General features: G+C 33.5%; 1 protein-coding gene across 2 annotated transcripts in view; it reads left to right on the forward strand.

The window, feature by feature from the left end:
* The window catches only part of LOC128988596 (Golgi-specific brefeldin A-resistance guanine nucleotide exchange factor 1-like), a 55,026-nt gene that overhangs the window by 21,346 nt on the left and 10,722 nt on the right, over positions 1-22,958 (forward strand). For both annotated transcript variants that reach the window (XM_054410017.1, XM_054410018.1), the window contains exons 16-30: positions 1,730-1,845; positions 2,473-2,675; positions 3,379-3,502; positions 4,321-4,529; positions 5,127-5,363; positions 5,973-6,072; positions 7,801-7,977; positions 8,477-8,597; positions 9,209-9,351; positions 9,937-10,052; positions 10,868-11,027; positions 11,750-11,966; positions 12,756-12,937; positions 13,145-13,364; positions 13,599-13,765. In XM_054410017.1, the coding sequence (XP_054265992.1) occupies positions 1,730-1,845; positions 2,473-2,675; positions 3,379-3,502; positions 4,321-4,529; positions 5,127-5,363; positions 5,973-6,072; positions 7,801-7,977; positions 8,477-8,597; positions 9,209-9,351; positions 9,937-10,052; positions 10,868-11,027; positions 11,750-11,966; positions 12,756-12,937; positions 13,145-13,364; positions 13,599-13,765 (2,492 nt within the window). The remainder of the gene's footprint in view (positions 1-1,729; positions 1,846-2,472; positions 2,676-3,378; positions 3,503-4,320; positions 4,530-5,126; positions 5,364-5,972; positions 6,073-7,800; positions 7,978-8,476; positions 8,598-9,208; positions 9,352-9,936; positions 10,053-10,867; positions 11,028-11,749; positions 11,967-12,755; positions 12,938-13,144; positions 13,365-13,598; positions 13,766-22,958) is intronic.

A 22,958-nucleotide genomic window follows, 5' to 3' on the forward strand; every position in this document is an offset into this window, starting at 1 on the left:
TAGTTTGATAGTTTATTACCATACATTTTTTACATACAGTATGTTTGGAACTAGAATAATTCTACACCAAAAGACCAGTAAAAATAATTTTTTTTTAAAAAGTAATAAACAATTTTAAAAATTATAAATAACATTTCAACTATCAAAAAATAACTGTTTAGATAAGGTAATAAAGAGATAAAAAAGTATTGATTGCACAACAATTACTGGTGATACATGTATTTAGTAAATTTAAGTGCAACTTATAATAATTATTATATATTGGCCTTTTTGAACATTTAAATTTAGTTATAATTTAGTCATTATTAACTAACAATAAGAGTTATTAACCCTTTCCGCTCGTATGTCGCGGTGGCCGCGACATCCATTTTTGACGCTTCCACTCGAATGTCGCGGCTGCCGCGACATTGTTTTAAACGACTCTAAACTCACTTTATATAGTGCAGAAATGTTTAAAATGATAAGAAAGACTGATCAATGGTTTTCTCAATTTATTTTAGCTGCCCTTGGATCAAAGAAAACAACCACGAACGATTTAGTTGGCTTTGAAATAAGTTTGGTTCGTTTCGTGTTTGTTTACTTGAACGTCTGCTTCTGCTAGTTTATATTCTTTGTTCGCAGCGACTGTTATCGCGATTTTTATATTATATTTTACTTGTTTTGGGTAACTATTGTTTAGTAAACATTTTTCAGTGGTTAATTACCGATAATTTAGTAAAGTGAACGGGTAATTTTGTTTATTTCACGTTAAAATGGATGACGAACTTTCTTTGTCAGACTCCTTGACCATTAAATTATTTGAAATGAAAATTATATTTTTGGTTTAGTATAACAATTTCGGTGTATTTATATTTTCGGTTTATATGAATAAATAGGCCTACAGATAAATACTGTTCATCTCAGTTTACTAATCCTGTTTGAAAATTATAGGCAAAAGAACTAAGAAACAGAAGTCGCCGTGGAAACCAAAAATTCCAAAAACTCAAATTTTAGAAATTTACATATTTTATTCATAATAATACAAGTAAATGTTTATGTAATTGATATTTTTTGTTTGTTTTTACATAGGTAAGGAATGTAAATAATATTTTTTCAATACTCTAAAAAAAGTTTTATATTTTTATTTTGCCTAAATATATGGATTTTGTAAAAATTTATTTTGCTTTTGTTTATTTATGACCATACCAAAAATAAAATTTTAAAACTAAAATTGTAATTTTATGTTTATATTGTATAATAATTTATGCTGAATAAGAATCAATAGCTCAACCTTATTAAATAACTAATATTAGATTAAAAAAACACTAAAAACCAAAAACATGCCATTTTTCTTTAAATTAAATGCAAGTGTGAGGGAACAGCCATGCAAAATAATTCGAGTGGAAAGGGTTAAGTGCTTATGTCTCTGCTACTTTTACCACAAGATAAGTTGTACACAGGATTTGCTTTAATGAAGCTTGATCGTTGCAAACATTAAAAATGTCTTAACTTAGTCAAAATTAAAAAAAATACGATGCTCACGCAGTGTTATTTGATTGCCGATTTGTTGTCACATTGATTTTGTTAAACACTAGTTGTCGTACTTAAAAAAATGCACTATCCACAATGATATTCAAATTAGGTACGGTACCTTCACTATTTTGATTTGATCGTAAATGGTAATTGTAAGGAGAAAAACTTGAATTAAAGAGGTTTAAATAAAGGACATTCCACTGTCTTGTTCTCGCAGTATCTGACGGAACCATCAACATAGTGACTCCCTCGTGCGTGATGGTCAGCAGACAGAAAGTTTCTCAGAACATCCCTAGCCATGAACAGCTGATGGCGATTAAGAGGAAGAAGAAGGTGAATATACAACAAAGTTAATTGGAAATTTGGTTTGGAAATGAATGAGACTCGAGTTGAAGAGTCCAGTTACAGTAAATGTTTAGAATTACTTCCATGAATTAACAGGGTTTATACCAGTTACTGAAGACACATAGGTTACTTATTTTAAGTAAACAGATACAGACACAGATATTGTTTCAGTGCCATAGAAATTATAACAGTTGTTAAACAATTGTATTTATAACCTTTTTAGTTTTTAAATAAAATATTTGTTTAGTCTAAAGGAAAAGTAGTTTTACAGTGCATTTATACATTCTTATATTTTACTTAGTAATCAACTCATTGACTTTGAAATTTGCAACATTTTTCTTGTTGTAATTGATAATTTACGTATATTGCAGATAATTCCTTATCACAAAATTCTATAGAACTTAAAGATTTTTAATATATTTAAGGAAAGTGAGAAAACCCCTTTACTGTCAAACCTACCCAACCAGAAACAACAACAGCAATCCAAACAACCACATAACCAAACCACAATCAAAAGTTATACAATCTTTACCATACCATTATCTGGGACAGGTCACTTATTTATGATCAACAATTTCTGTTTGTAATAATTGCAATAACTGTTCTTCTCACCAGTTGCTAGCGACGGGCACGGAACACTTTAACGTGAAGCCCAAGAAAGGGATACAGTTCCTGCAGGAGCATCACATCCTGTCCGGAGGTCTGGAGCCACAAGAGGTGGTGCAGTTCCTCAAGGAGAACCCCCACCTGGACAAGAAGATGATCGGGGAATACATCAGTAGCCGCAACAACCTGGCTGTGCTCGACGCGTTTGTCAAGTATGGAATTTCATAATTTTATCTCCAAGATCGATACAAGATAATATAAGTTACGTATCTTTTGCCACTGTCAATCCACAATCCACTATCATTAAATTACTAGTTTCAAAGAAATATAGCTACATTTTAAAATCTCATAAGACTAAATGCCAAAAACTCATATTGTCACAAGGAACATTAAACACATTAATAAAGGGACTTATTAAAACAAATATTGGAAACATTACCTAATAGCCGGCCAAGCAAAAAGATAGTAAGTCTACTGAAATAAGCTTCGGTTGACAGGCCAGGTCCCTGACCTGCATAAAATACAATTGAATACTGTCAGCCCAGATACCAAACCAAGAGCACTAAAGTTATTTCTACCCGATTGCTTGGTCCTATCAAGTTCCTATACTTGTTTCCGGTTGGCTGCAGCACAGAAGAAAGTTTAAGGAAACTTTTGCATTAGCTCCAAAGTTCTGTATCTTAAGATCATAATTTACAGCTCATACAATATTGCTGTATAATTAGGTTCATTCTAAGCCAAAAACATAATTAGTTAAAACGTAGTCTTGAACTTTTGCTCTCAGGACACAGTGGCTCTTTTGGGCCAGTCAAACTAAATACCAGCATATTTCTGACATAAATATAAAGTTTAATTAATGATTAAGTTGGAGTTTGACATGATATAGGTACTTCAGTAATTTTATTTCTTTTCCAGGTCTTTTGATTTTACAGACCTGAGAATAGATGAAGCTTTGAGGTTATATCTTGAAACTTTCCGTCTACCTGGAGAGTCTCCTTTAATATCCCTGCTGATGGAACATTTTGCAGAACACTGGCATGTAAGTCTAACTCGGTACTTTCCTGTTAAAGGGAACATTCATTATTATCGATGATTTTCAATTGGTATATCGATATTAACGAATTGAAACTTATCAGCTGACAACTACGATAAATAAATATTGTTCAGTATCAATAAATAATTTAAATTAATCTGTTCCAAACCAACGTAACAAAACTAACCAAACTTGCTGTAACATTTAAAAGTTCCGTTTAATATTCCCCACATGCCTTTTCTGTAATCAAACGGAATTTTTAAAATGGTACAGCAAGTTTGGTTGGTTATGTTAGGTTAGCTTAGAACAGTTTTAATCCATAATAGACTAGATTTTAGCCTGAACAAGATCAGTTGTCAATTAATTTGTAATGGATCGTAAAGGGAAACAAAAATATCGATATATCGATTAAAAATCATCGATAGTAATGATTGTTCCCTTTAACAGGAAAGTACCTCTAACTCTTGTATATTTAACCAATCCGCAACTGCAACTACTTGTGGGTTTTCATTTTTATATTTTTATTTTTTTTACAGTTAGTTCTGTTACCTGTGACATTATTGATGCCAAAATCAAATGAAATCAGCACCAAGCACTATTGCTAAATTGAGTTTCTTTCGGTTTGCATTTTTTTAAATCTTAAATCTATCTTCAAGTAGTTGCTCATGGGCAACACCCCATTTAGCGAGATTTAAATTTTGTAACTGTTAAGTACAAACACATTTTCCCAGTACAAATACTCATAATAGCCTAATAAAATGTGTTGGGCGGTAATGTATTTTTCAAATGAAAGAAGACGATTTTAACTGAAAGTTTGTCCACAGAAATGTAATGGAGAACCATTTGCCAACGCTGACGCAGCCTTCACTCTAGCGTATGCTGTGATAATGCTGAATGTGGACCAACACAACCACAACGTCAAGAGACAGAACAACCCGATGACTGCGGACGAGTTCAAACGCAACCTGAAGAAAGTCAATGGAGGCCAAGACTTCGACCAGGATCTGCTGGACGATATATACATAGCTATCAAGTAAGAGGACCTTTGTTTATTGATTTTAGTTACAATTAAACTAGGCCTACTTAGTTGGTCAATATTCTTCTAATCCAGAAATATCTTTCAAGATGTAATAAATTAGCTTTACAGTTTAATACATGAATTATGTGCGTTTATAAATTAAAATGTTATTAAGGTGTAAGATACTAAAAAACATCAGCTTTGTGTGTTTTTATTATTTAGCAAATTAATAGTTTTACCTGTGCTCTAGTCAAAAGATTATGTGTAGTTGCAGGGACCACACATGTACAAAAGGGTTGAGTTATTATTTTTGTTAAAAGAAAAACTTAGGTGGTTTAAGAAATTTATCTGTTCTCCAAGAAATGAACTTGTTGTTAATAAGAACAAACAATACAGTGCCGAAATGTCCAAAAGTACTTATTCCGCAGAGTTCTTTCGTACAAAAACTATTTTAAAGTCAGTAATCAATAAGAGTCCTGGAACAGTTTTTTCTAAAATATCACTGTTTTGGGTCAAAACTCCACAGCCTGTTGTACACGTACATGTTGAACGGCCCACAAATAGCTGCAGACATCGACTGCTGCTCGTCTAACTGTTGTTCATCTCTTATAGGAATGAGGAGATTGTGATGCCAGCCGAGCAGACTGGTCTAGTCAGAGACAACTACTTGTGGAAGGTGTTGCTGAGGAGAGGGGAGGGTAAAGATGGAGTCTACATCCACGCTCCCAATGGTCTCCTCGATCACGACCTTTTCAGTCTCATCTGGGGACCCACAGTGGCCGCCCTCAGCTTCATGTTTGACAAGAGCCACGACCCTGCCATCTATCAGAAGGCCATATCGGGATTTAGGTGAGACAATCAAAGTTCTAAAATATTTATTGCTTTTAGCAAGGGCCTTCATGAACTTTTGTTTGATTGCGACAATATTATAACTCAACAATAGCTGGATGGAGTGAAACAACAGCTGTTCATGGTCTATCAATTTGAATGTCATCACTCCTTTTGTAGACTCTAGACAACTCCAGAATAATGTCAAAGATGGCTTATCTGCATTCCAATAGTTACAGCATTTGTGTAACTAGTGAGCGAAGTGCAACAAAGTAAAAAGTGTGCGGCAAAGTAAGTAATTGCAGCAAACAGCAGCTTTCTGTAGTATAATCAGTGCAAGGAAGCCCACTTTGTCAGGTGACTGTAGGAACAATAAATTGTAATTCCTGGAATCAGTCTTAAGATGGCTGTACACTTACAGCCTTTAAGAGCAGTGATGATAGGCATACTGTAGACTACAGTTGCAGTATCATGCCAATACTGCACAAACTCAACACTGTCTGATACACTAACAGTGTAATACACGTGTCTTGACAGTAGGGTTAAGTAATAAGTACCAAAGTGTGAAACCCTGCTTGTTATAGCATTTTAACATAATTTACTGTAGGCCTAACATGTTTTGATTAACAGGAAGTGCGCCATGATCTCTGCTCACTATGGCATGAGCAATGACTTTGACAATCTCATTGTGTCCCTCTGCAAATTCACAATGCTCATCAACTCAAATGAGGTAAAAACCATTTTAAAACTTTTTTTAGCTTTAATATGATCTACTTTACTTTATCTACGTTACTCTACTTTAATAAAATCACTTGGTCATTAAAGAATATTTACTGAGAAATAGAGACGTGATTACTATCAATCAACTAGCGAATAAGTTATTATTTAATCATTGTCTTCAAATTAAGTGATGGTTGCTTTGAAAATAATTCATTTAATATGAGCAAATATTCAAATATTGAATCTTCTTGCAAAATTAATGTTGATAATTGTATTAATAGAATAATGTAGTTGCTGTGACTGAGATACACATGATAAATTGTTGTGACATAATGATGATTTACGTTTTGTTTGGAAATATCTTAAGATCCAGACTCACCTTTTAAGGGTTTCAAGTTAGGGGTTAAAATTATATACTCTTGAGATGATGAGATAAACCTTTATATAGACTAACATTATGAGTCAACATGCCAGTTTGTTTGTTTTGATTTAACCTCAAAAATTGACATGTGAACATTAAACTCATGATCACACTCACTACAGCCAAAAAGGTTCATCCTCAAAGATATTCCAACACACCTCAACCGCTTCTAACTAAAAAACATCCAACTGTAGGCCTACATATTTTTGGTTGAGTTTTTAACCACTGGACGACCTCTAGTTTACATTATTTTGTGGCCTAAAAATTAGTGTTTTACTGCATGAAAATTGTTGTAATAGTTAAATGAATTTAAAAAATCCAAATATGTATACATTTGTTGATGTTTTAAGATCTGTTCTCAGTAACTAAATAAAAGTATTTAATGTGTTCAGAATAACAATGTTAAAGGAACAATTATTTGGAATTGCGTTTCTTCTAATATTTTAAGGGATTGCACAATGCACAATGCATTCTTCTATCACTATTTTATAATTATTTCTGTGGTTTTTTGGTTTTTTTTTACAGTAGATTTAGAGACCCAAATTATTCTCTTAAGTAATCTTGCCCTGTTGTGAAGCATGCGTAGAACAACTAGTTGCAATAATTTTGCAAGATTCTCGTCCTGAAAAAATCCTAGATTATTTTGATCCCTCCAGAAAAACATTAATAATTTTCTAAAAGAATCCTCAATATTCAGGTCTCAAAATCATACCTTTCTGACCACATCATGTTTACTTTCTTGAATAAACAAACAGGTTATGTTAGTAGTTTAAGTAACATAATATTGATATTTGACTCTCAGTTTCAGCCGATAGAAGCTCAAAGTGAAATTTTTTCCTGTTTTGAGATTCCAATTCGACATCTCTTCAGTAAAAATATTATTGTTTTTTCTTGTTTGTATTTAAAATACAGTAGAACCTCGGTTAATCGAAATAAAGGGGAGAGAGCTGTTTCAGATAACCAATTTTTCGGTTAACCCTTCATATGCTGAAAATAGCCTATGTATTACCACGGTTAAGGAAAAATGATTTTAAACTATGTCTATGTCTATACAATGCAGTGTTTTATTTCAGCTACAAAATTGTTACAACGTGTAAGGAAAGCCCCTTTCTAGAGAGAGGAGCTCGGCGCTACGCCTCACTATTTACATATATTAAGTATTGTACTTTTATTGTAGCCTTGTACTCATTTAACTTATAATTTATGGAACAGTTTTGGTTAACCCGGGTTTTGGTTAACCCGATTTTGGTTAACCGGGGTTCTAATCTAAACAACCCATTTATACTAAAGTCATTGAATGTGTATTGTTTCTGCCAGTCGCCAGACAGTCTGACGATATCCTTTGGTGGCAACCCCAAGGCTATGTTGGCAGCCAGCACTGTGTTCAACCTGGCTCACAGACACGGAGACATCATACGAGAAGGGTGGAAAAATGTGCTGGACTGTATACTACAGCTGTACAGGTGCAAACTACTGCCGAAAATACTCGTGGAGGTAACCAGGCTAAATATTGTGAAAATTAAATGGAACTAACACATTTTAAGAGAAAGCCAAATGAGGTGTTTTTGAAAGGATTTAGAGTTTAACCCTTTGCTTATGTATTTATTGTTCTCTTTTCCTTCCCTATGGATCGGGAAGGCCGCTGAAGGTAGCCCTGTAACTCGTGGCCACATGTAGTGGTCCTGTTCAGCTCGGCTGCCCACCCCATAGTGGCCCCCTGTTTCTCTTCATAATATTTAGCATTGAAATTTTGTTTTCTATTGTCTCTGCTTGAGAGGTGCTGCGCTCCCTCGACAATCATCGGAACTATCTGGAGACAAAAGCAAGCCATTGTTTTTATGAGCTTATAATAATATTATCTTGTGTTATTCTAGAAGATTAAGTAACTAGAAGTAAGTAGTTAGATCACTCCATCAATATTAAGATTATCAACAAAATACATGTGACCAACATTTTTTACAGCGGTTGATGAAAGTTTATGACTTGTTTTCAGGCAGAAGATTTTATTGAGCTCAGTGGGAAAATCTCACTTATGCGTGAAGAAATACAGCTTAGTCAAAAAGCTGAGACGGGCCTTCTAAGTTCAATCTATTCATACATTTCATTAGGCTCAGGTAATATATACAATGCAACATTTTATGAATTACTTTATTTTTAGTGTTTGGGAAATTTGTTAAGAATTAAAATTTTTTGGTTGTTGTTATTTTTTTACCACTTAGAAAATTTATCAGTTTAAATAGAAAATTTAGTTTCAGATTGTACCAAGAATAAGGGCTAGAAAACTATTCTAGATTTTGAAAAACCCCTGTTTGTTAGTTTTTGTTATTTCCATACGGAATCCAAAACATTTTATGGTATTTCAAAGATGTATTTAAACTTATATTGTCTTCTCACAAAAAGTTGAACAAAAATTATTTTAATTGGTGATCAATTAACTTTCTCCATTTATTTTGACCCTTGTGGGTCTTCTTCACTGGCTCTCAACGTTCTCATGTCTTTGGCTACTTTATTCCTCCACCTTTTTTAATGCTCAGACATTTTTCTTCCATCCAGGTTTTACTTCCATGATAGTTTTATTACAATTTCATCTCTTCTCCTTAATACAGTAGAATTCCCGATAGTCCGAAATGGTTGGGACCCATTTCAGATAACCAAATATTTCGGATTAAAGTTTTTTTTTTACTCACTTAAACTCAAAGTGTTATTAAGTGGCATGATGTTTCAGAAATGTCCAGTCACCGAGTCCCTTCTCCTGAAGATCAGGATCACATCAGACAAGCCCAAGCCTGTATCAGGGATTGTCATTTGGAACAGCTAATCACAGAGTCCAAGTTTCTAAGATCTGATTCTCTCCATGAACTCATTAAGGTATATCATTCCAGTTAAATCAAACGTTTTACCTCTTAAATAAATTGTATTGTTAAATTTTGATGTTAAATTTCAAGATCGTATCTGTAGTTATTGGAGGGTTCATATTGTAAAGAGGGATTGTTTAGCATTGTTAAGTGAGTATTCTGTTAGACAATGGTATAGAAAGCTGTTGCTTTAAGTAGATCACTTAACTTGTTCTGGGGTCAGTTGGTGAGATTTGGTTGTGTGGGATTGGAAGACAAGACAAGACATAATCGGGGGAGCTGGAATCATTGTTATTTGTCATTGTCTTTTTTGACAGTTTTGAGTTTTGTTTGTGGGCTATGTCCCCAAAATAATTTTGGGTTTGCTTAAGGAAAGCCATTAGGTTCCTCGACATTTAATGATTAAGATGGTGTTTTATAAACTAGTTTTTGTCTCTACTGGTACTGACTAATAAAAAACACTTACTTTACATCATATCACAAGAATTGAAAAAAACCCATTCTTAGTATTAAATTAATGACATGGTTGTTTTAATCAAATAACTTGTGTATCCTCTTGGAATATGTAATTCAAAATAATTCAATTAACTTTTCCCAGGCACTGATACATGCATCATACGGCCCTGAAGGTCACGTTTCTCTTGGTACGTCATACAATGAAGACACTGCCGTGTTTTTCCTCGAGTTACTTCTGAAGGTTGTGATACAAAACAGGTAAGATTTAATATTAATATATAACAATTACAATTTTTTTCTCTTGGAAAGGCGATTGTATTAAACATTTAGTTAAATACCTTTGTATACGACATTTTTTTTAAGTAGCAGTTTCAGTTTAGTTCTTAGAATTAAAAACTTTCACATAACAGCATTGTTTTCTTACATAACAGCATAGTTTTACTTAACAACACAGGTAACGGACCAATGAGGTTTAAGGATTGAGAGAGAAGAAGTAAGATTGTAATGCTTCGAACTTCAGCTAATCGGCTGTTTACCAATTTAAATGCTGAGTGGTGCAATTATTAGTAATTAAAAACAAAAACCGATTGTAGGTAAAGTAGCGTACGCAACTCGCGTTAACGACACTCGTAGAAGTTTTAAGGCACTCGTTCCTTAAATTTTCTACTTGAGTCTTTAAACTATCTTTACGCGATTGTTGCATAAACTACTAAAAACGCAGTCTTAAAATTTATTGGACTATGTTCTGGAGTTACTATGAAGTGAACCTGATGGAATATAAGACTTGTATATTTAAAATTTAAAAGTGGTCCAATTGGAACGTGCTGTTTGACAAATAAGGTTTAAAAGGATCTACCTGCATCAGCCAGATTGCACTTTTGTCCTGTATTCCTGATACACCTGAAGTCTTAAACTATAGCAGTGCATCACTAAACATTGATCTCTTGACTGATCAGGTAATCTAAACCATATTTGATTAATTGAGAGATCCAGAGGCTTATTCGTCAAATATGTAGTGAAGTAGTAATTTACAATGCTTACTACAGTAACAGTAACAGTGATGTTGTACACAGAGACAGAGTGAGCAGTATATGGCAGAGTGTGAGGGACCACATATACACACTGCTGATGGGAGCAGCTGCTTGTGACCATCACTTCCTGGTAGAGAGGTCAGTGGTGGGGCTGCTGCGACTTGCGATACGACTCATGCGGCGCGAGGATATGAGCCCAGTGGTGAGTAGTAGCACTCGATATACATACGATCTGGGTGAGTTCAGGGGTGAGCAGGAGCACTCGATATACTCTAGGGGTTCCCCAATATTTTTTGGTTGTGTCTAGCATGCGGTTGGTCTGAGGGATCGGTTTTAGCTAGAAATTGTTTTAGGGTCAAGCTCGGGTTCGGTGTAGCCGAGCCAAGCATTATAATTTAATTAGCTGCGATCGCAGAAAGGTTCTGAGAAAATCAAATGTTGAAAATTTCACCGTGTGATGATTCCCACGGTTTTGTCATGACTGCAGAAGATGTTGGCAATTTTGCTTTGGCCATGATAGAAGTTCATGATTTTGTTGTGACTTCAAAAGATGTTCTTAATCTTTCTGTAACTGCAGGAGATAAAAAATTTTGTCAAGGAAATAAGATTATCTAGATTTAGCTGTGACCAAAGTCAAAGATGATGCTAACGATTTCACTGTTATGTATATAAACCAATTATAGGATTGCAATTAATTAATATTTTTTTAAATTATTACTTTCCAAAGGACCAGAGAGGCTAAAACCCAATGGTCCAAACTTTTTTACTTGACCCAACTCGATCTTAAGTAAGAGAGTCTGGCCCACGTGCCGTTAACATCTGTGTGAGTCCATTGGTGACTAGTATCACTTGATATATACACTCTGTGTGCATACACTTCGCCTGAAGAATTTTGCCGAGTACATGGTATATCACCGTGTCTAGGTACTTCAGTCTCTGAGGATGTTACTGCTGCTGAAGGCCTCTACACTAGCCAGGGTCGCCAGACAGGTGTCGTATGGACTGTACGAGCTGCTGAAGACCAGTGCTGCCAACATACACTCGGCCACAGACTGGGCTATCATTTTCACTCTACTGGAGTGTGTTGGTGCTGGAGCCCCTCCTCCTCGGGTGGTTGGCAAACCTTCCCATCATGAGACAGGTTAGGATTGCATCACTATTGTCATACTACTATTGTATTACTTCTTTTGGACAATCAAACCATGAATGTTTTTTGGTCTGCCTTCAACCTTATCAGACCATCACCTTATCTTGTCTTGCATGGATTTCTCTTTTATTCCCATCTTCCTCGTATACCTCTCCACATGGCCCCTCTATCTCAGTCTAGGTCACCGTAAAGATCTTCTTCCTTTTTATTTTCAATGCTGAGTTCTCCTCTATCCTATGCACTTGTACTTCTAAGTTGTCCTGATTTACCTGCTGCTTCCGTATCTACTTCCTTAAACAATTCTCTTAGTTTTTTTTCTATATTCACTATTGTTCTTTCTGTTTTGATTTTGTCACAATAAAATAAATTGCAGTTGTTTCTTGTTAACTAAATTAAATTTAATTGCTGGTTTTCAAAAAGGGTGTTGAATTGAGTATTGACAAAAAGTGACTTGTCTTTTTTTATCTTGGAAAATAACAAAATAATGTGATGGTGTGAGGAATGATTCTGTATGAACTACTTTACTATGTTTAAACACACGATTTACCTATATTCAAACACACAAACTGACATTAAACGGAAAAAAATATGAATTAATAGACAAAAGTACAGCCAAGTGCTATTTCCAAGAGGGGCAACACTACTCTATACTGTCCCTCTGTACTTAATGTCAGGAAAATTAAGAAAATGAATTTCATCTTTAGCTACCAAAAGTAATATTGATTTTTAGTAAATCGTATGTCAATAATTTTTTTCTGATTTTGGTCAACATTTTATGTCTAGGAGCCAAGTCAGACGGGGAGGTGGGACTCAACCCCAAGTTTGGTATTGAGGAAGACAGCGGCCTGGGTAACGAGCGAGGCTGCACTTCTGACTCAGAGCTTAGTCTCAACCAGAATATCCCCTCTAGTCCTAACACCACCAGTCCAGAGCTGTCCCCCAACACTGGCGGAGGGTGGATAATGGTATGTCTATGTCTCACGTGGAAGTAGAGAACTTTGGTGTATGTGATGGGAGGGGAAAATGTTACAGATTGTAGTTGGATTTAAAATGGAGCAACATTTAGGACTTTTGTATCAGTGATGTGTGATGTGTCATAAAATAACATGCTTTAAAAGTTATGTGACACCTATATTTTCAATGAGCTAATGTTCTCTTCCTATTTGCTGCAGGTTGGCCGTGAAGGGGACATCCAGCCTCTGAATCGTCCGCTCTCCCATATGTTCAGCGGAGGTGGGGAGAGAGACCTTGCATCCCATGATCCCTTCTCTCTCGTCAAGTGTTGTGAGAGTCTAGCGTTCCTGGTACGTGATGTCGCGCACATCACTCCGTACAACTTTGAGAACTGTGTACATTGCATCCGTACCTTCGTCGAGGCTAGCCTGGAGTCCAGTGAGTACTGTTTGTTATCTTGTGAACTTAATTGTTTACTTACATTCCCAAACAAAATTGGGTAACAGGCTTTTATAAATGGAATGTAATCTGTCCTACCACAAAAAACAACAATTTACAATAATCATAAAAAATATAATCATCACTGTTATTTAACAAAGAAAAGTTGGAGTTGAAAAAAAAAAATTTTTTGGACCTTTGGAATTTGTTTAAACAAATTATTTGAAATTGCAGGCAGCAAAAGTCGGAAGACAAACAAGGAAGCAGGTGGGAAGCAAAGGAGGCGAGTGGCTGGTCGTAAGAAGGAGGAAACAAGAGCTCGCAGTCCTACATCAGCCTACGACGCTGATGAGAGTGACTCTGAGGAAGTGCCTAGTGGGTATCACCAGGTGCCTATTCAGGTGAGCTGGCCTGCTGTTGTATATCAATGTTGTTGGTACACAATTTATGTAGTTCACCTTGATTATTAATTACTCAACAGTTATGCTGTTAGGATCTTATAGTTTTATATACTCAACAATAAGCTAGCCTAGCCAAAAATATCCATCAGACTTATACAGTCTATACTTCATTCCGTTCAAAATTCTTACCTTCTACAGCTCATAATATATTAATCAAATTGCTTTAATGGTTAAGGAAAAGATACACATCATGTTGAATCAATCTGACCACAATTATGATACACAAGAGTTATAATTTCATTCAAACATAGGCTTGTTTCACCACAGCACATGGAACCTAAAACCTAAAACCTGGAACCTTGTAAAACCTTTTTTACAATTAACTGCCGCTGTACTTAACAAATTGAATCTTAACTAAATTTAAAACTTATTTAGAGGTGTGGATAGATGTTTCCCTTTTTTGCTGGTGTTTTAAAATTATTTATTTATTTAACACTGTTACAATTTAATATTTATAATTTAAAACAATTGTTCATTAATCGTTTTACATGAATTTTTTTTTTTTTTTTAGAAATCTTTATTGTTTTTTCCATACACAACACAAAATACATTTACACATGAAAAAAGAAAAAAACAATAACCACCTTAGGTTAAAAACCTATGTTGGTGGATTTATACACTATCTTATGTTCTAAAAATCGAAGAGGCGGTTTTGTCCGGTCACTTATATCACTTGGTTATAATATATACAGTGAGAGTGAGTTCTACACAGTGATCTTCTTTCTTCAGTACAGAGTAAAAGTCAATACACTTACAAACAAAAATGATACAACAGAGTAAGTATTTATATTACTTATTATCTATATTAGTCACTTCTATACTTCTGTATATATACTAAATTCCATAAAAGTACATTTCAGCATTTTCCAAACATAATAAATAAGGCCACAGCTGCCTAGAAAAATCTGCTTCTGAGATGGTTTTGAGATTGGATGGTAGAGCATTAAACATTTTAGGTGCAAGGTATAAATAAAATTTCTTGAAAGCTGTTAAATTTGGTTTTGGAACTATTGCATTATACCTATTTCTTAATGTTATTCTCCTTTCAGACATAGATTCAACCTCATCTCCACTTCTTTTATAAAATATTCGTAAAACTTTATACATATATAGATTTCTCAAAGGCAAAATTTCTAACTTTTTAAATAGTGGTGCTGCATGTTCTGTTCTACATTTGTTACAAATTATCCTTATAAAGGTTTTTTGCAAGATAATTAATGGCTTAATTGACGAAAAGTAAGCTCCTCCATAGATAGCTAAACCATACTCCAATTTAGAATTTATCATCGCATAATAAATATTTCTGAGTAGGCGTTGATTACACATATTTTTTAACATATAAAATATCCTGACGTATTGTATTAGTTTATTCTTAACATAATCTATATGGCGTTTCCAATTTATCTTTGAGTCTAAGTGTAATCCCAGATATTTAATTTCCTTTACTTGCTCAACAACAGGACAATCACAATTTGTAGATTGGCAGTTTGTTTGGTGGTATTTTATCGGAGTAATAAAACTTATGTTCCTTGATAGATTAAAAATTACATATTTAGTTTTTGGGCTCATTACCATGAAGTTGTTGGTAAACCACCATCGAAGAGCATTTACATCGTATTGAATATTTAATTTTAAAGTTTCAATGGAATCTGATTTGTAAAATAATGCAGTGTCATCCGCAAAAGCCACTAAATTTCCTCTAAAACGGCTATTACACAAGCTATTTACGTATATTAGAAAAAGAGGGCCAGATAGAACAGATCCCTGTGGAATGCCATGTAATACAGTTCCTTGGTCACTAATCACGCCGTTCGCCCGTGTACGTTGAGTACGTCCAGTGAGATAAGAAGCAAACCATTTATGAGGCACACCTCTTATCCCAGCTTCATGAAGTCTATCCAACAAAATACCATGATCTACAGTATCAAAAGCTTTCATGACGTCGACAAAAATGCCAGCACAATATTTACCTTCATTTAAACCTCTATACACTTGACTCATAAAATGTAATAACGCCGAATTAGTGCTTAGTTTTTTCCTGAACCCAAACTGCCCATCACTAAAATATTTGTACTTTTCTAAAAAAATTATTAGTCTAGTCTTAACTATTTTCTCAAACATTTTAGAGAATATAGATAAAAGAGCAATTGGTCTGTAATTGCTTGGATCTGTTTTAACACCCTTTTTGAATAACGGTTTTACAATAGCTGTTTTTAAATCATTGGGAAATTCACCTGAATATAAACTAAAATTTATTAAAAAAACAAGAACCTCAACAATATAAGTAGAAATTTTCTTAATAATCAAAGGAGTAATATTATCATATCCTGGTGCTTTCCTGTTTTTAAGCGATTTGATTATGCCAATAACCTCGTTTTCGCAGGTTGGATAGAAAAATATTGAATTGTTACATGTAGTTGTCTGAAACATGGGTTTATATTCGTTTACTAGCTGAGGAACTATCTGTTGTTCTAATATAATACTTTCTCTCAACTCCGTTGCTATAGAACAGAAGAATCTGTTTAATTTATTTGCAACTGCTTCAGGGCTTGTAATTAACTCTTTATCGTCACCTTTCAATACAATAAGTTCTGCATCTTTCTTATTTTCTCCAATAAGGGTTTTGATTGTGTTCCATTGTTTCTTAGGATTTTGATTATTTTCGACTAATATTTTGCTGTAGTACTCATTCTTTGTTAATCTTACTTGGTTTATTACATAATTTTTAAAAACATTATAATTATTCTTAAGCTCTACATCATGTGGCTGTTTTTTACATTGAATATGCATCTTATTTTTCCTATTTATAATTTTTAAGAGTCTAGTATTGATCCAGGGTTTAAACTTATCATTCTTATTTCTACTTATTCTCTTAGTAACATATGACTCATTTATACACTGCTTAAAAATACTCATAAATAAACTAAATGCTAGTGAAACGTTTTCGGCTAAATAAACTGAATCCCATGAGACACTTTGTAGCTTTAATGCCAATTTATTGAAATCAATTTCTTCTTTCTGTGACACTAAATTTGCTTTACGTGTAGGTAAATTGACCTTCATACAAGTAGCTGTCATCCTGTGATCAGTTATTCCCGTATCAATAACAAAACTTGCACATTCAATATTTAGTTTTCTTTCACTTCTAAAAAATATGTGATCAATACACGAATCAGAATTTTCAGTTACCCTAGTTGGATCAGATATTAATGAAAGTAAACCATAACTAGCTATCGTAATCAAATAATCATCGTTAAGTCGATTTCTCTCAAGAATATTTATATTTAGGTCACCACTTATAACTAAATTATTATTTTTAATTGATGACAAACAAGATTCAAGTTCATTTACAAATCTATCTACTACAAAATCTTGTAATCGATAAATTGCTAACACATCGAGTGTAAATTTGTGGGAAACGGTTATTGATAAATGTAAGCAGTCAGCTGTTTCAAAGTCAAGGTCAGGAATCACGTGACATGCTAGACGGTCTGACACAAATACCGCAACTCCTCCCGACCGATAACTATTAACAACTGGGACTATGACACGGCCTTTCACCAACTGAAAAACGACTTCAAAAGAAGAGGGTTTCACCATCTAATATGCTCACCAATCGGATGTGTGTGAGATAAAATTAAACTGGAAAAATTTACTTCAAACATTGTCGACTTTCAACGTGAAACCGAGGCAGATGTTACTATTGTGTCCTATCATCAAGACTCCCACAGAGAATTGAGAAACGGCTTGTCTCATACAGAATTTCTCCACAAAATGACAAATTTATTGCACATGAAGACACAACTAGTGAGCATAGCGGCACAAGAAAATATTGGTGATGAGTCCCTGACAATACCAACTTGTCATAATCTACCTGCTTCAAAAACACAGCCACCTGACTCAACCACAGTGGTTAGAGCCCAACCTGCTGCATCCCCGGAGTCGACAACTGAGAAATTGTCCAGCCCCCAGGCAACTCCAACCCAGTCAACTGTAGTCACCATTGAGGGAGGGAGAAGTCCTACATCAGCTTCACCAACATCAGCTTCTGTAGTGTCCAGTGAAAGTGCTAATGGTCATTCTAGTGAGTCCCACAGTAGTAATGATGGGATTAGTCTACCCGTGCCCTCTTTAAACTGCTCTCCAAAGGTAACTCTGGTCACATAGCTAAAACTTTAAAATTCAAAGATACAACAATTTTCCATCAAAATATCCAAGGCTTAGCCTCAAAATTAGAGTCCTTACAAATTGTTCTTGATGAAATAAACCCCGATATAATAGTTTTAACAGAACACAAAATAAAATTGCAGGAAATTGATCGTTTGAACATTGAACATTACAAGCTCAACTCTTATTTTTGCCGTACAAGTTCTAATTGGGGAGGAGTTGTAATTTTAAGTAAAGAGCACTTAATTTGGTCACGGGTGGCTATTCCCAATCAGGAATGTATTCTGGAAGAGAAGCAGTTTGAGTGTTGTGCTACAATGTTTGTAATTGATAAGGTTAAATTTGTCTTGTTAGGTGTATACAGATCCCCAAAGAGCAATGTTAATGTGTTTTTGGATAGGCTTGAGAGTATTATCAACTCTTTTGTTTCCAAAAATTTGAAAAATACACATTTAATAGTTGCAGGTGATATTAATATCGATGTACTGGAAACCGACAACAATCGAGCAAAAAACACACTTTGCAGGTTGAAAAACATTTTAAGGAGTTTTCATATGAGTTGTGCTGTAAATTTTCCAACCCGAGTTTTTAATGGATCAACTTCAGCAATAGATAACTTTCTTACTAACTTTAAAAAAGATTAAATTAAAGCAAGCGGTGTAATTACATTACTGTCAGATCATGACGGTCAAATTCTCCAAATTTTAAATTCACAAACTAAACAATGTAATACTGATTATATAATTGACAATAGGAGACAATTTAGTAAAGAAAATAAAGAATTGTTTAAAAATTACCTAGAAGCTGAAAATTGGCAGACAGTTATTTTTTCTCCAGTTGATAAAAAATTTGATGTTTTTTTCAAACTGCTCTTATACTACTTTGACTTATCATTCCCAAAAAGAACAATGAAATTAAGAACTACAAGAAAATCTTGGATAAATGACAGTTTAAGGGAAGAGAAAAAACAGATTATTCAAATAAATAAACAAGCTCGTTTCAATAATGACTTAAATTTGGCAAAATTAGGTAGATTAAGAAATAAAATATATAGAAAAAAACTGATTGAAGTAAAAAAACAGTTTTATGATAGCAAGATTAAGAAATCCAAAAATGTAATTAAAACTACTTGGGATATTATAAACTCAGAAACCAGGAAAAGTTCAGTTAATTGCACAAATAATATATTTTTAGTAAATGGAAACAAAAGAGTTACAGATCCTCTCGAAATTAGTAATTTATTCAATTCTTATTTTATTAATGTTGTGAAGGACAGGCCTATTAATGTGTCCCCTTCTTGTAGCCCAACAGACTTCCAGAGATATCCGTGAACAACTATCTCCAACCGGCTCAACCTGTGTCAATATTCAAAATCAATTCTATTTTCGTGACACTAATAAAGATGAAATTGAAAAAATTATAAATTCTTTTAAAAACAAACTATCCTCCAGCCATGACGGGATTCCAATGTCAGTCATAAAATTTGTAAGAAAGCAGCTAAGTAAAATTCTCTCTCATTTAATCAACTCCTCTTTTGTTAGTGGCATTTTTCCAGACAATTTAAAAATTGCTAAAGTAATACCAATTCCTAAATCTAATGAGGCTACAAATATTGGTAATTACCGACCAATATCTTTGCTATCACCAATATCTAAAATTTACGAGAAAAATGTTTCTAATCAATTAACTGTGTTCTTAGAAGAAAATTCAATCCTAGAAGACATCCAACACGGATTTAGGAAAGATAAGTCCACTATTACAGCGATTGTTAGCTTTGTCGAATCAGTCATTGAGTCAATTGACAAGGGTGAGCACGTGTTGGGAGTGTTCATGGATTTATCGAAGGCGTTTGATAGCGTTAATCATGAACTATTACTTTTTAAATTAGAAAAAATTGGAATCAGGTATAACTCTCTTAATTGGTTTAAATCATACTTATCAAATAGACAACAGTTTGTTGAAATAACTCACATCACTAAAGACAATTATAAATCAAAATACAGTTCAAATATGGGCACAATAAGATCTGGTGTACCTCAAGGATCGGTCCTGGGACCTTTACTTTTCATTTGTTACTTAACAAATTTTAAAAAGTGTCTAAATTTTGCCCCATGTACAGGTTTGTATCTTTATGCAGATGACTCTAATCTTAAAGTATCTGGGAAAACTGCAGAAGATGTTGAGTTGCTATCCACAATAGAAATAGCTTGTATTGAGGATTTTTTTAATAATCACAATTTAAAATTAAATGAAAGTAAAACCAAATGTGTCACATTCAAAACAAAACAAAACAAAAACAATTCCAATCCTAATATTGAAGTAAATAACCAACCAATTGAAATAACAGAAGCCGTAAGGTTCCTTGGCCTGACATTGGACAGCAACTTGTCTTGGGACAAACATTGTAAACTTGTTATCAATAAAATAAATTCTGGTCTTTGTGCGATTAGAAAATTGTCAAAACTATGCAGTGTTGATGTTTTAAAAATGATCTATTTTTCCCATATTCAATCCCATATATCTTATGGCATATGTGTATATGGAGCCACCTCAAATTCGAATCTAGACCAAATTTTGACAATACAGAAGCAATCAATCAGAGCTATGTTAAAAATGAACAAAGATGATTCTGCAAAAGAACACTTTAAACGTCTAAGGATCCTCACTGTTTATGGTTTGTATGTTCTTGAATGTATTATGTTTGTCAAAAACAAAAATTTTATTCCACCAATTAAAGAAAATAATCATAACTACAATACACGTAACAAAAATAATTTTGTAATTGGAAAACACAAATTAGAGCTCTTAAAAAAAAGACTGTCAATGCAGGACATGAATTTTTAAAATTTATTCCTTTGAAAATTAAAACAGAACAAAAACCCAACATTTTTAAAAAACGTCTCAAGGAATATTTAATGGACCTGTCCTTGTACTCGTTAGACGAATTGAAAATGGCGATATCATAGTTTTAAGCATTAGTTTTAACTTATTTGACACTATTCATGTACAACTATGTATACTATGAATAAAGATTCTTGACTATGACTATGACTATGACTATGAAAAATGCCAGCACAATATTTACCTTCATTTAAACCTCTATACACTTGACTCATAAAATGTAATAACGCCGAATTAGTGCTTAGTTTTTTCCTGAACCCAAACTGCCCATCACTAAAATATTTGTACTTTTCTAAAAAAATTATTAGTCTAGTCTTAACTATTTTCTCAAACATTTTAGAGAATATAGATAAAAGAGCAATTGGTCTGTAATTGCTTGGATCTGTTTTAACACCCTTTTTGAATAACGGTTTTACAATAGCTGTTTTTAAATCATTGGGAAATTCACCTGAATATAAACTAAAATTTATTAAAAAAACAAGAACCTCAACAATATAAGTAGAAATTTTCTTAATAATCAAAGGAGTAATATTATCATATCCTGGTGCTTTCCTGTTTTTAAGCGATTTGATTATGCCAATAACCTCGTTTTCGCAGGTTGGATAGAAAAATATTGAATTGTTACATGTAGTTGTCTGAAACATGGGTTTATATTCGTTTACTAGCTGAGGAACTATCTGTTGTTCTAATATAATACTTTCTCTCAACTCCGTTGCCATAGAACAGAAGAATCTGTTTAATTTATTTGCAACTGCTTCAGGGCTTGTAATTAACTCTTTATCGTCACCTTTCAATACAATAAGTTCTGCATCTTTCTTATTTTCTCCAATAAGGGTTTTGATTGTGTTCCATTGTTTCTTAGGATTTTGATTATTTTCGACTAATATTTTGCTGTAGTACTCATTCTTTGTTAATCTTACTTGGTTTATTACATAATTTTTAAAAACATTATAATTATTCTTAAGCTCTACATCATGTGGCTGTTTTTTACATTGAATATGCATCTTATTTTTCCTATTTATAATTTTTAAGAGTCTAGTATTGATCCAGGGTTTAAACTTATCATTCTTATTTCTACTTATTCTCTTAGTAACATATGACTCATTTATACACTGCTTAAAAATACTCATAAATAAACTAAATGCTAGTGAAACGTTTTCGGCTAAATAAACTGAATCCCATGAGACACTTTGTAGCTTTAATGCCAATTTATTGAAATCAATTTCTTCTTTCTGTGACACTAAATTTGCTTTACGTGTAGGTAAATTGACCTTCATACAAGTAGCTGTCATCCTGTGATCAGTTATTCCCGTATCAATAACAAAACTTGCACATTCAATATTTAGTTTTCTTTCACTTCTAAAAAATATGTGATCAATACACGAATCAGAATTTTCAGTTACCCTAGTTGGATCAGATATTAATGAAAGTAAACCATAACTAGCTATCGTAATCAAATAATCATCGTTAAGTCGATTTCTCTCAATAATATTTATATTTAGGTCACCACTTATAACTAAATTATTATTTTTAATTGATGACAAACAAGATTCAAGTTCATTTACAAATCTATCTACTACAAAATCTTGTAATCGATAAATTGCTAACACATCGAGTGTAAATTTGTGGGAAACGGTTATTGATAAATGTAAGCAGTCAGCTGTTTCAAAGTCAAGGTCAGGAATCACGTGACATGCTAGACGGTCTGACACAAATACCGCAACTCCTCCCGACCGATAACTATTATTACATTTTGTAAAAAGATTATAATTTGGTAGACTGTATTGGTTTTGTTCATTGTCCAATATCCATATCTCAGATAAGATAATTATATCAGGGAATGTGTCTAGGCTTTCTAAACTCAAAGCAAATATATCAAAGTTGCTTCTCATACTTCGAATGTTTTGTTGTACAATAATCAAATTACCTGAATAGTCTGCAAATATTTTGTTATCAAAATTAAGACAATCTTTCTTTATGTTTATGACTGGCATAAATGTTCAAATAAAAAAAAATAACACTCACAAACATTACACTGCAAAACAAAGTAATTAATTTTAAATAT

Source organism: Macrosteles quadrilineatus, unplaced genomic scaffold, assembly GCF_028750875.1.
Source record: "Macrosteles quadrilineatus isolate MER2022 unplaced genomic scaffold, UCM_ALF_1.0 Scaffold_3__2_contigs__length_128488019, whole genome shotgun sequence".
NCBI classification, from domain to species: Eukaryota; Metazoa; Arthropoda; class Insecta; order Hemiptera; family Cicadellidae; genus Macrosteles; species Macrosteles quadrilineatus.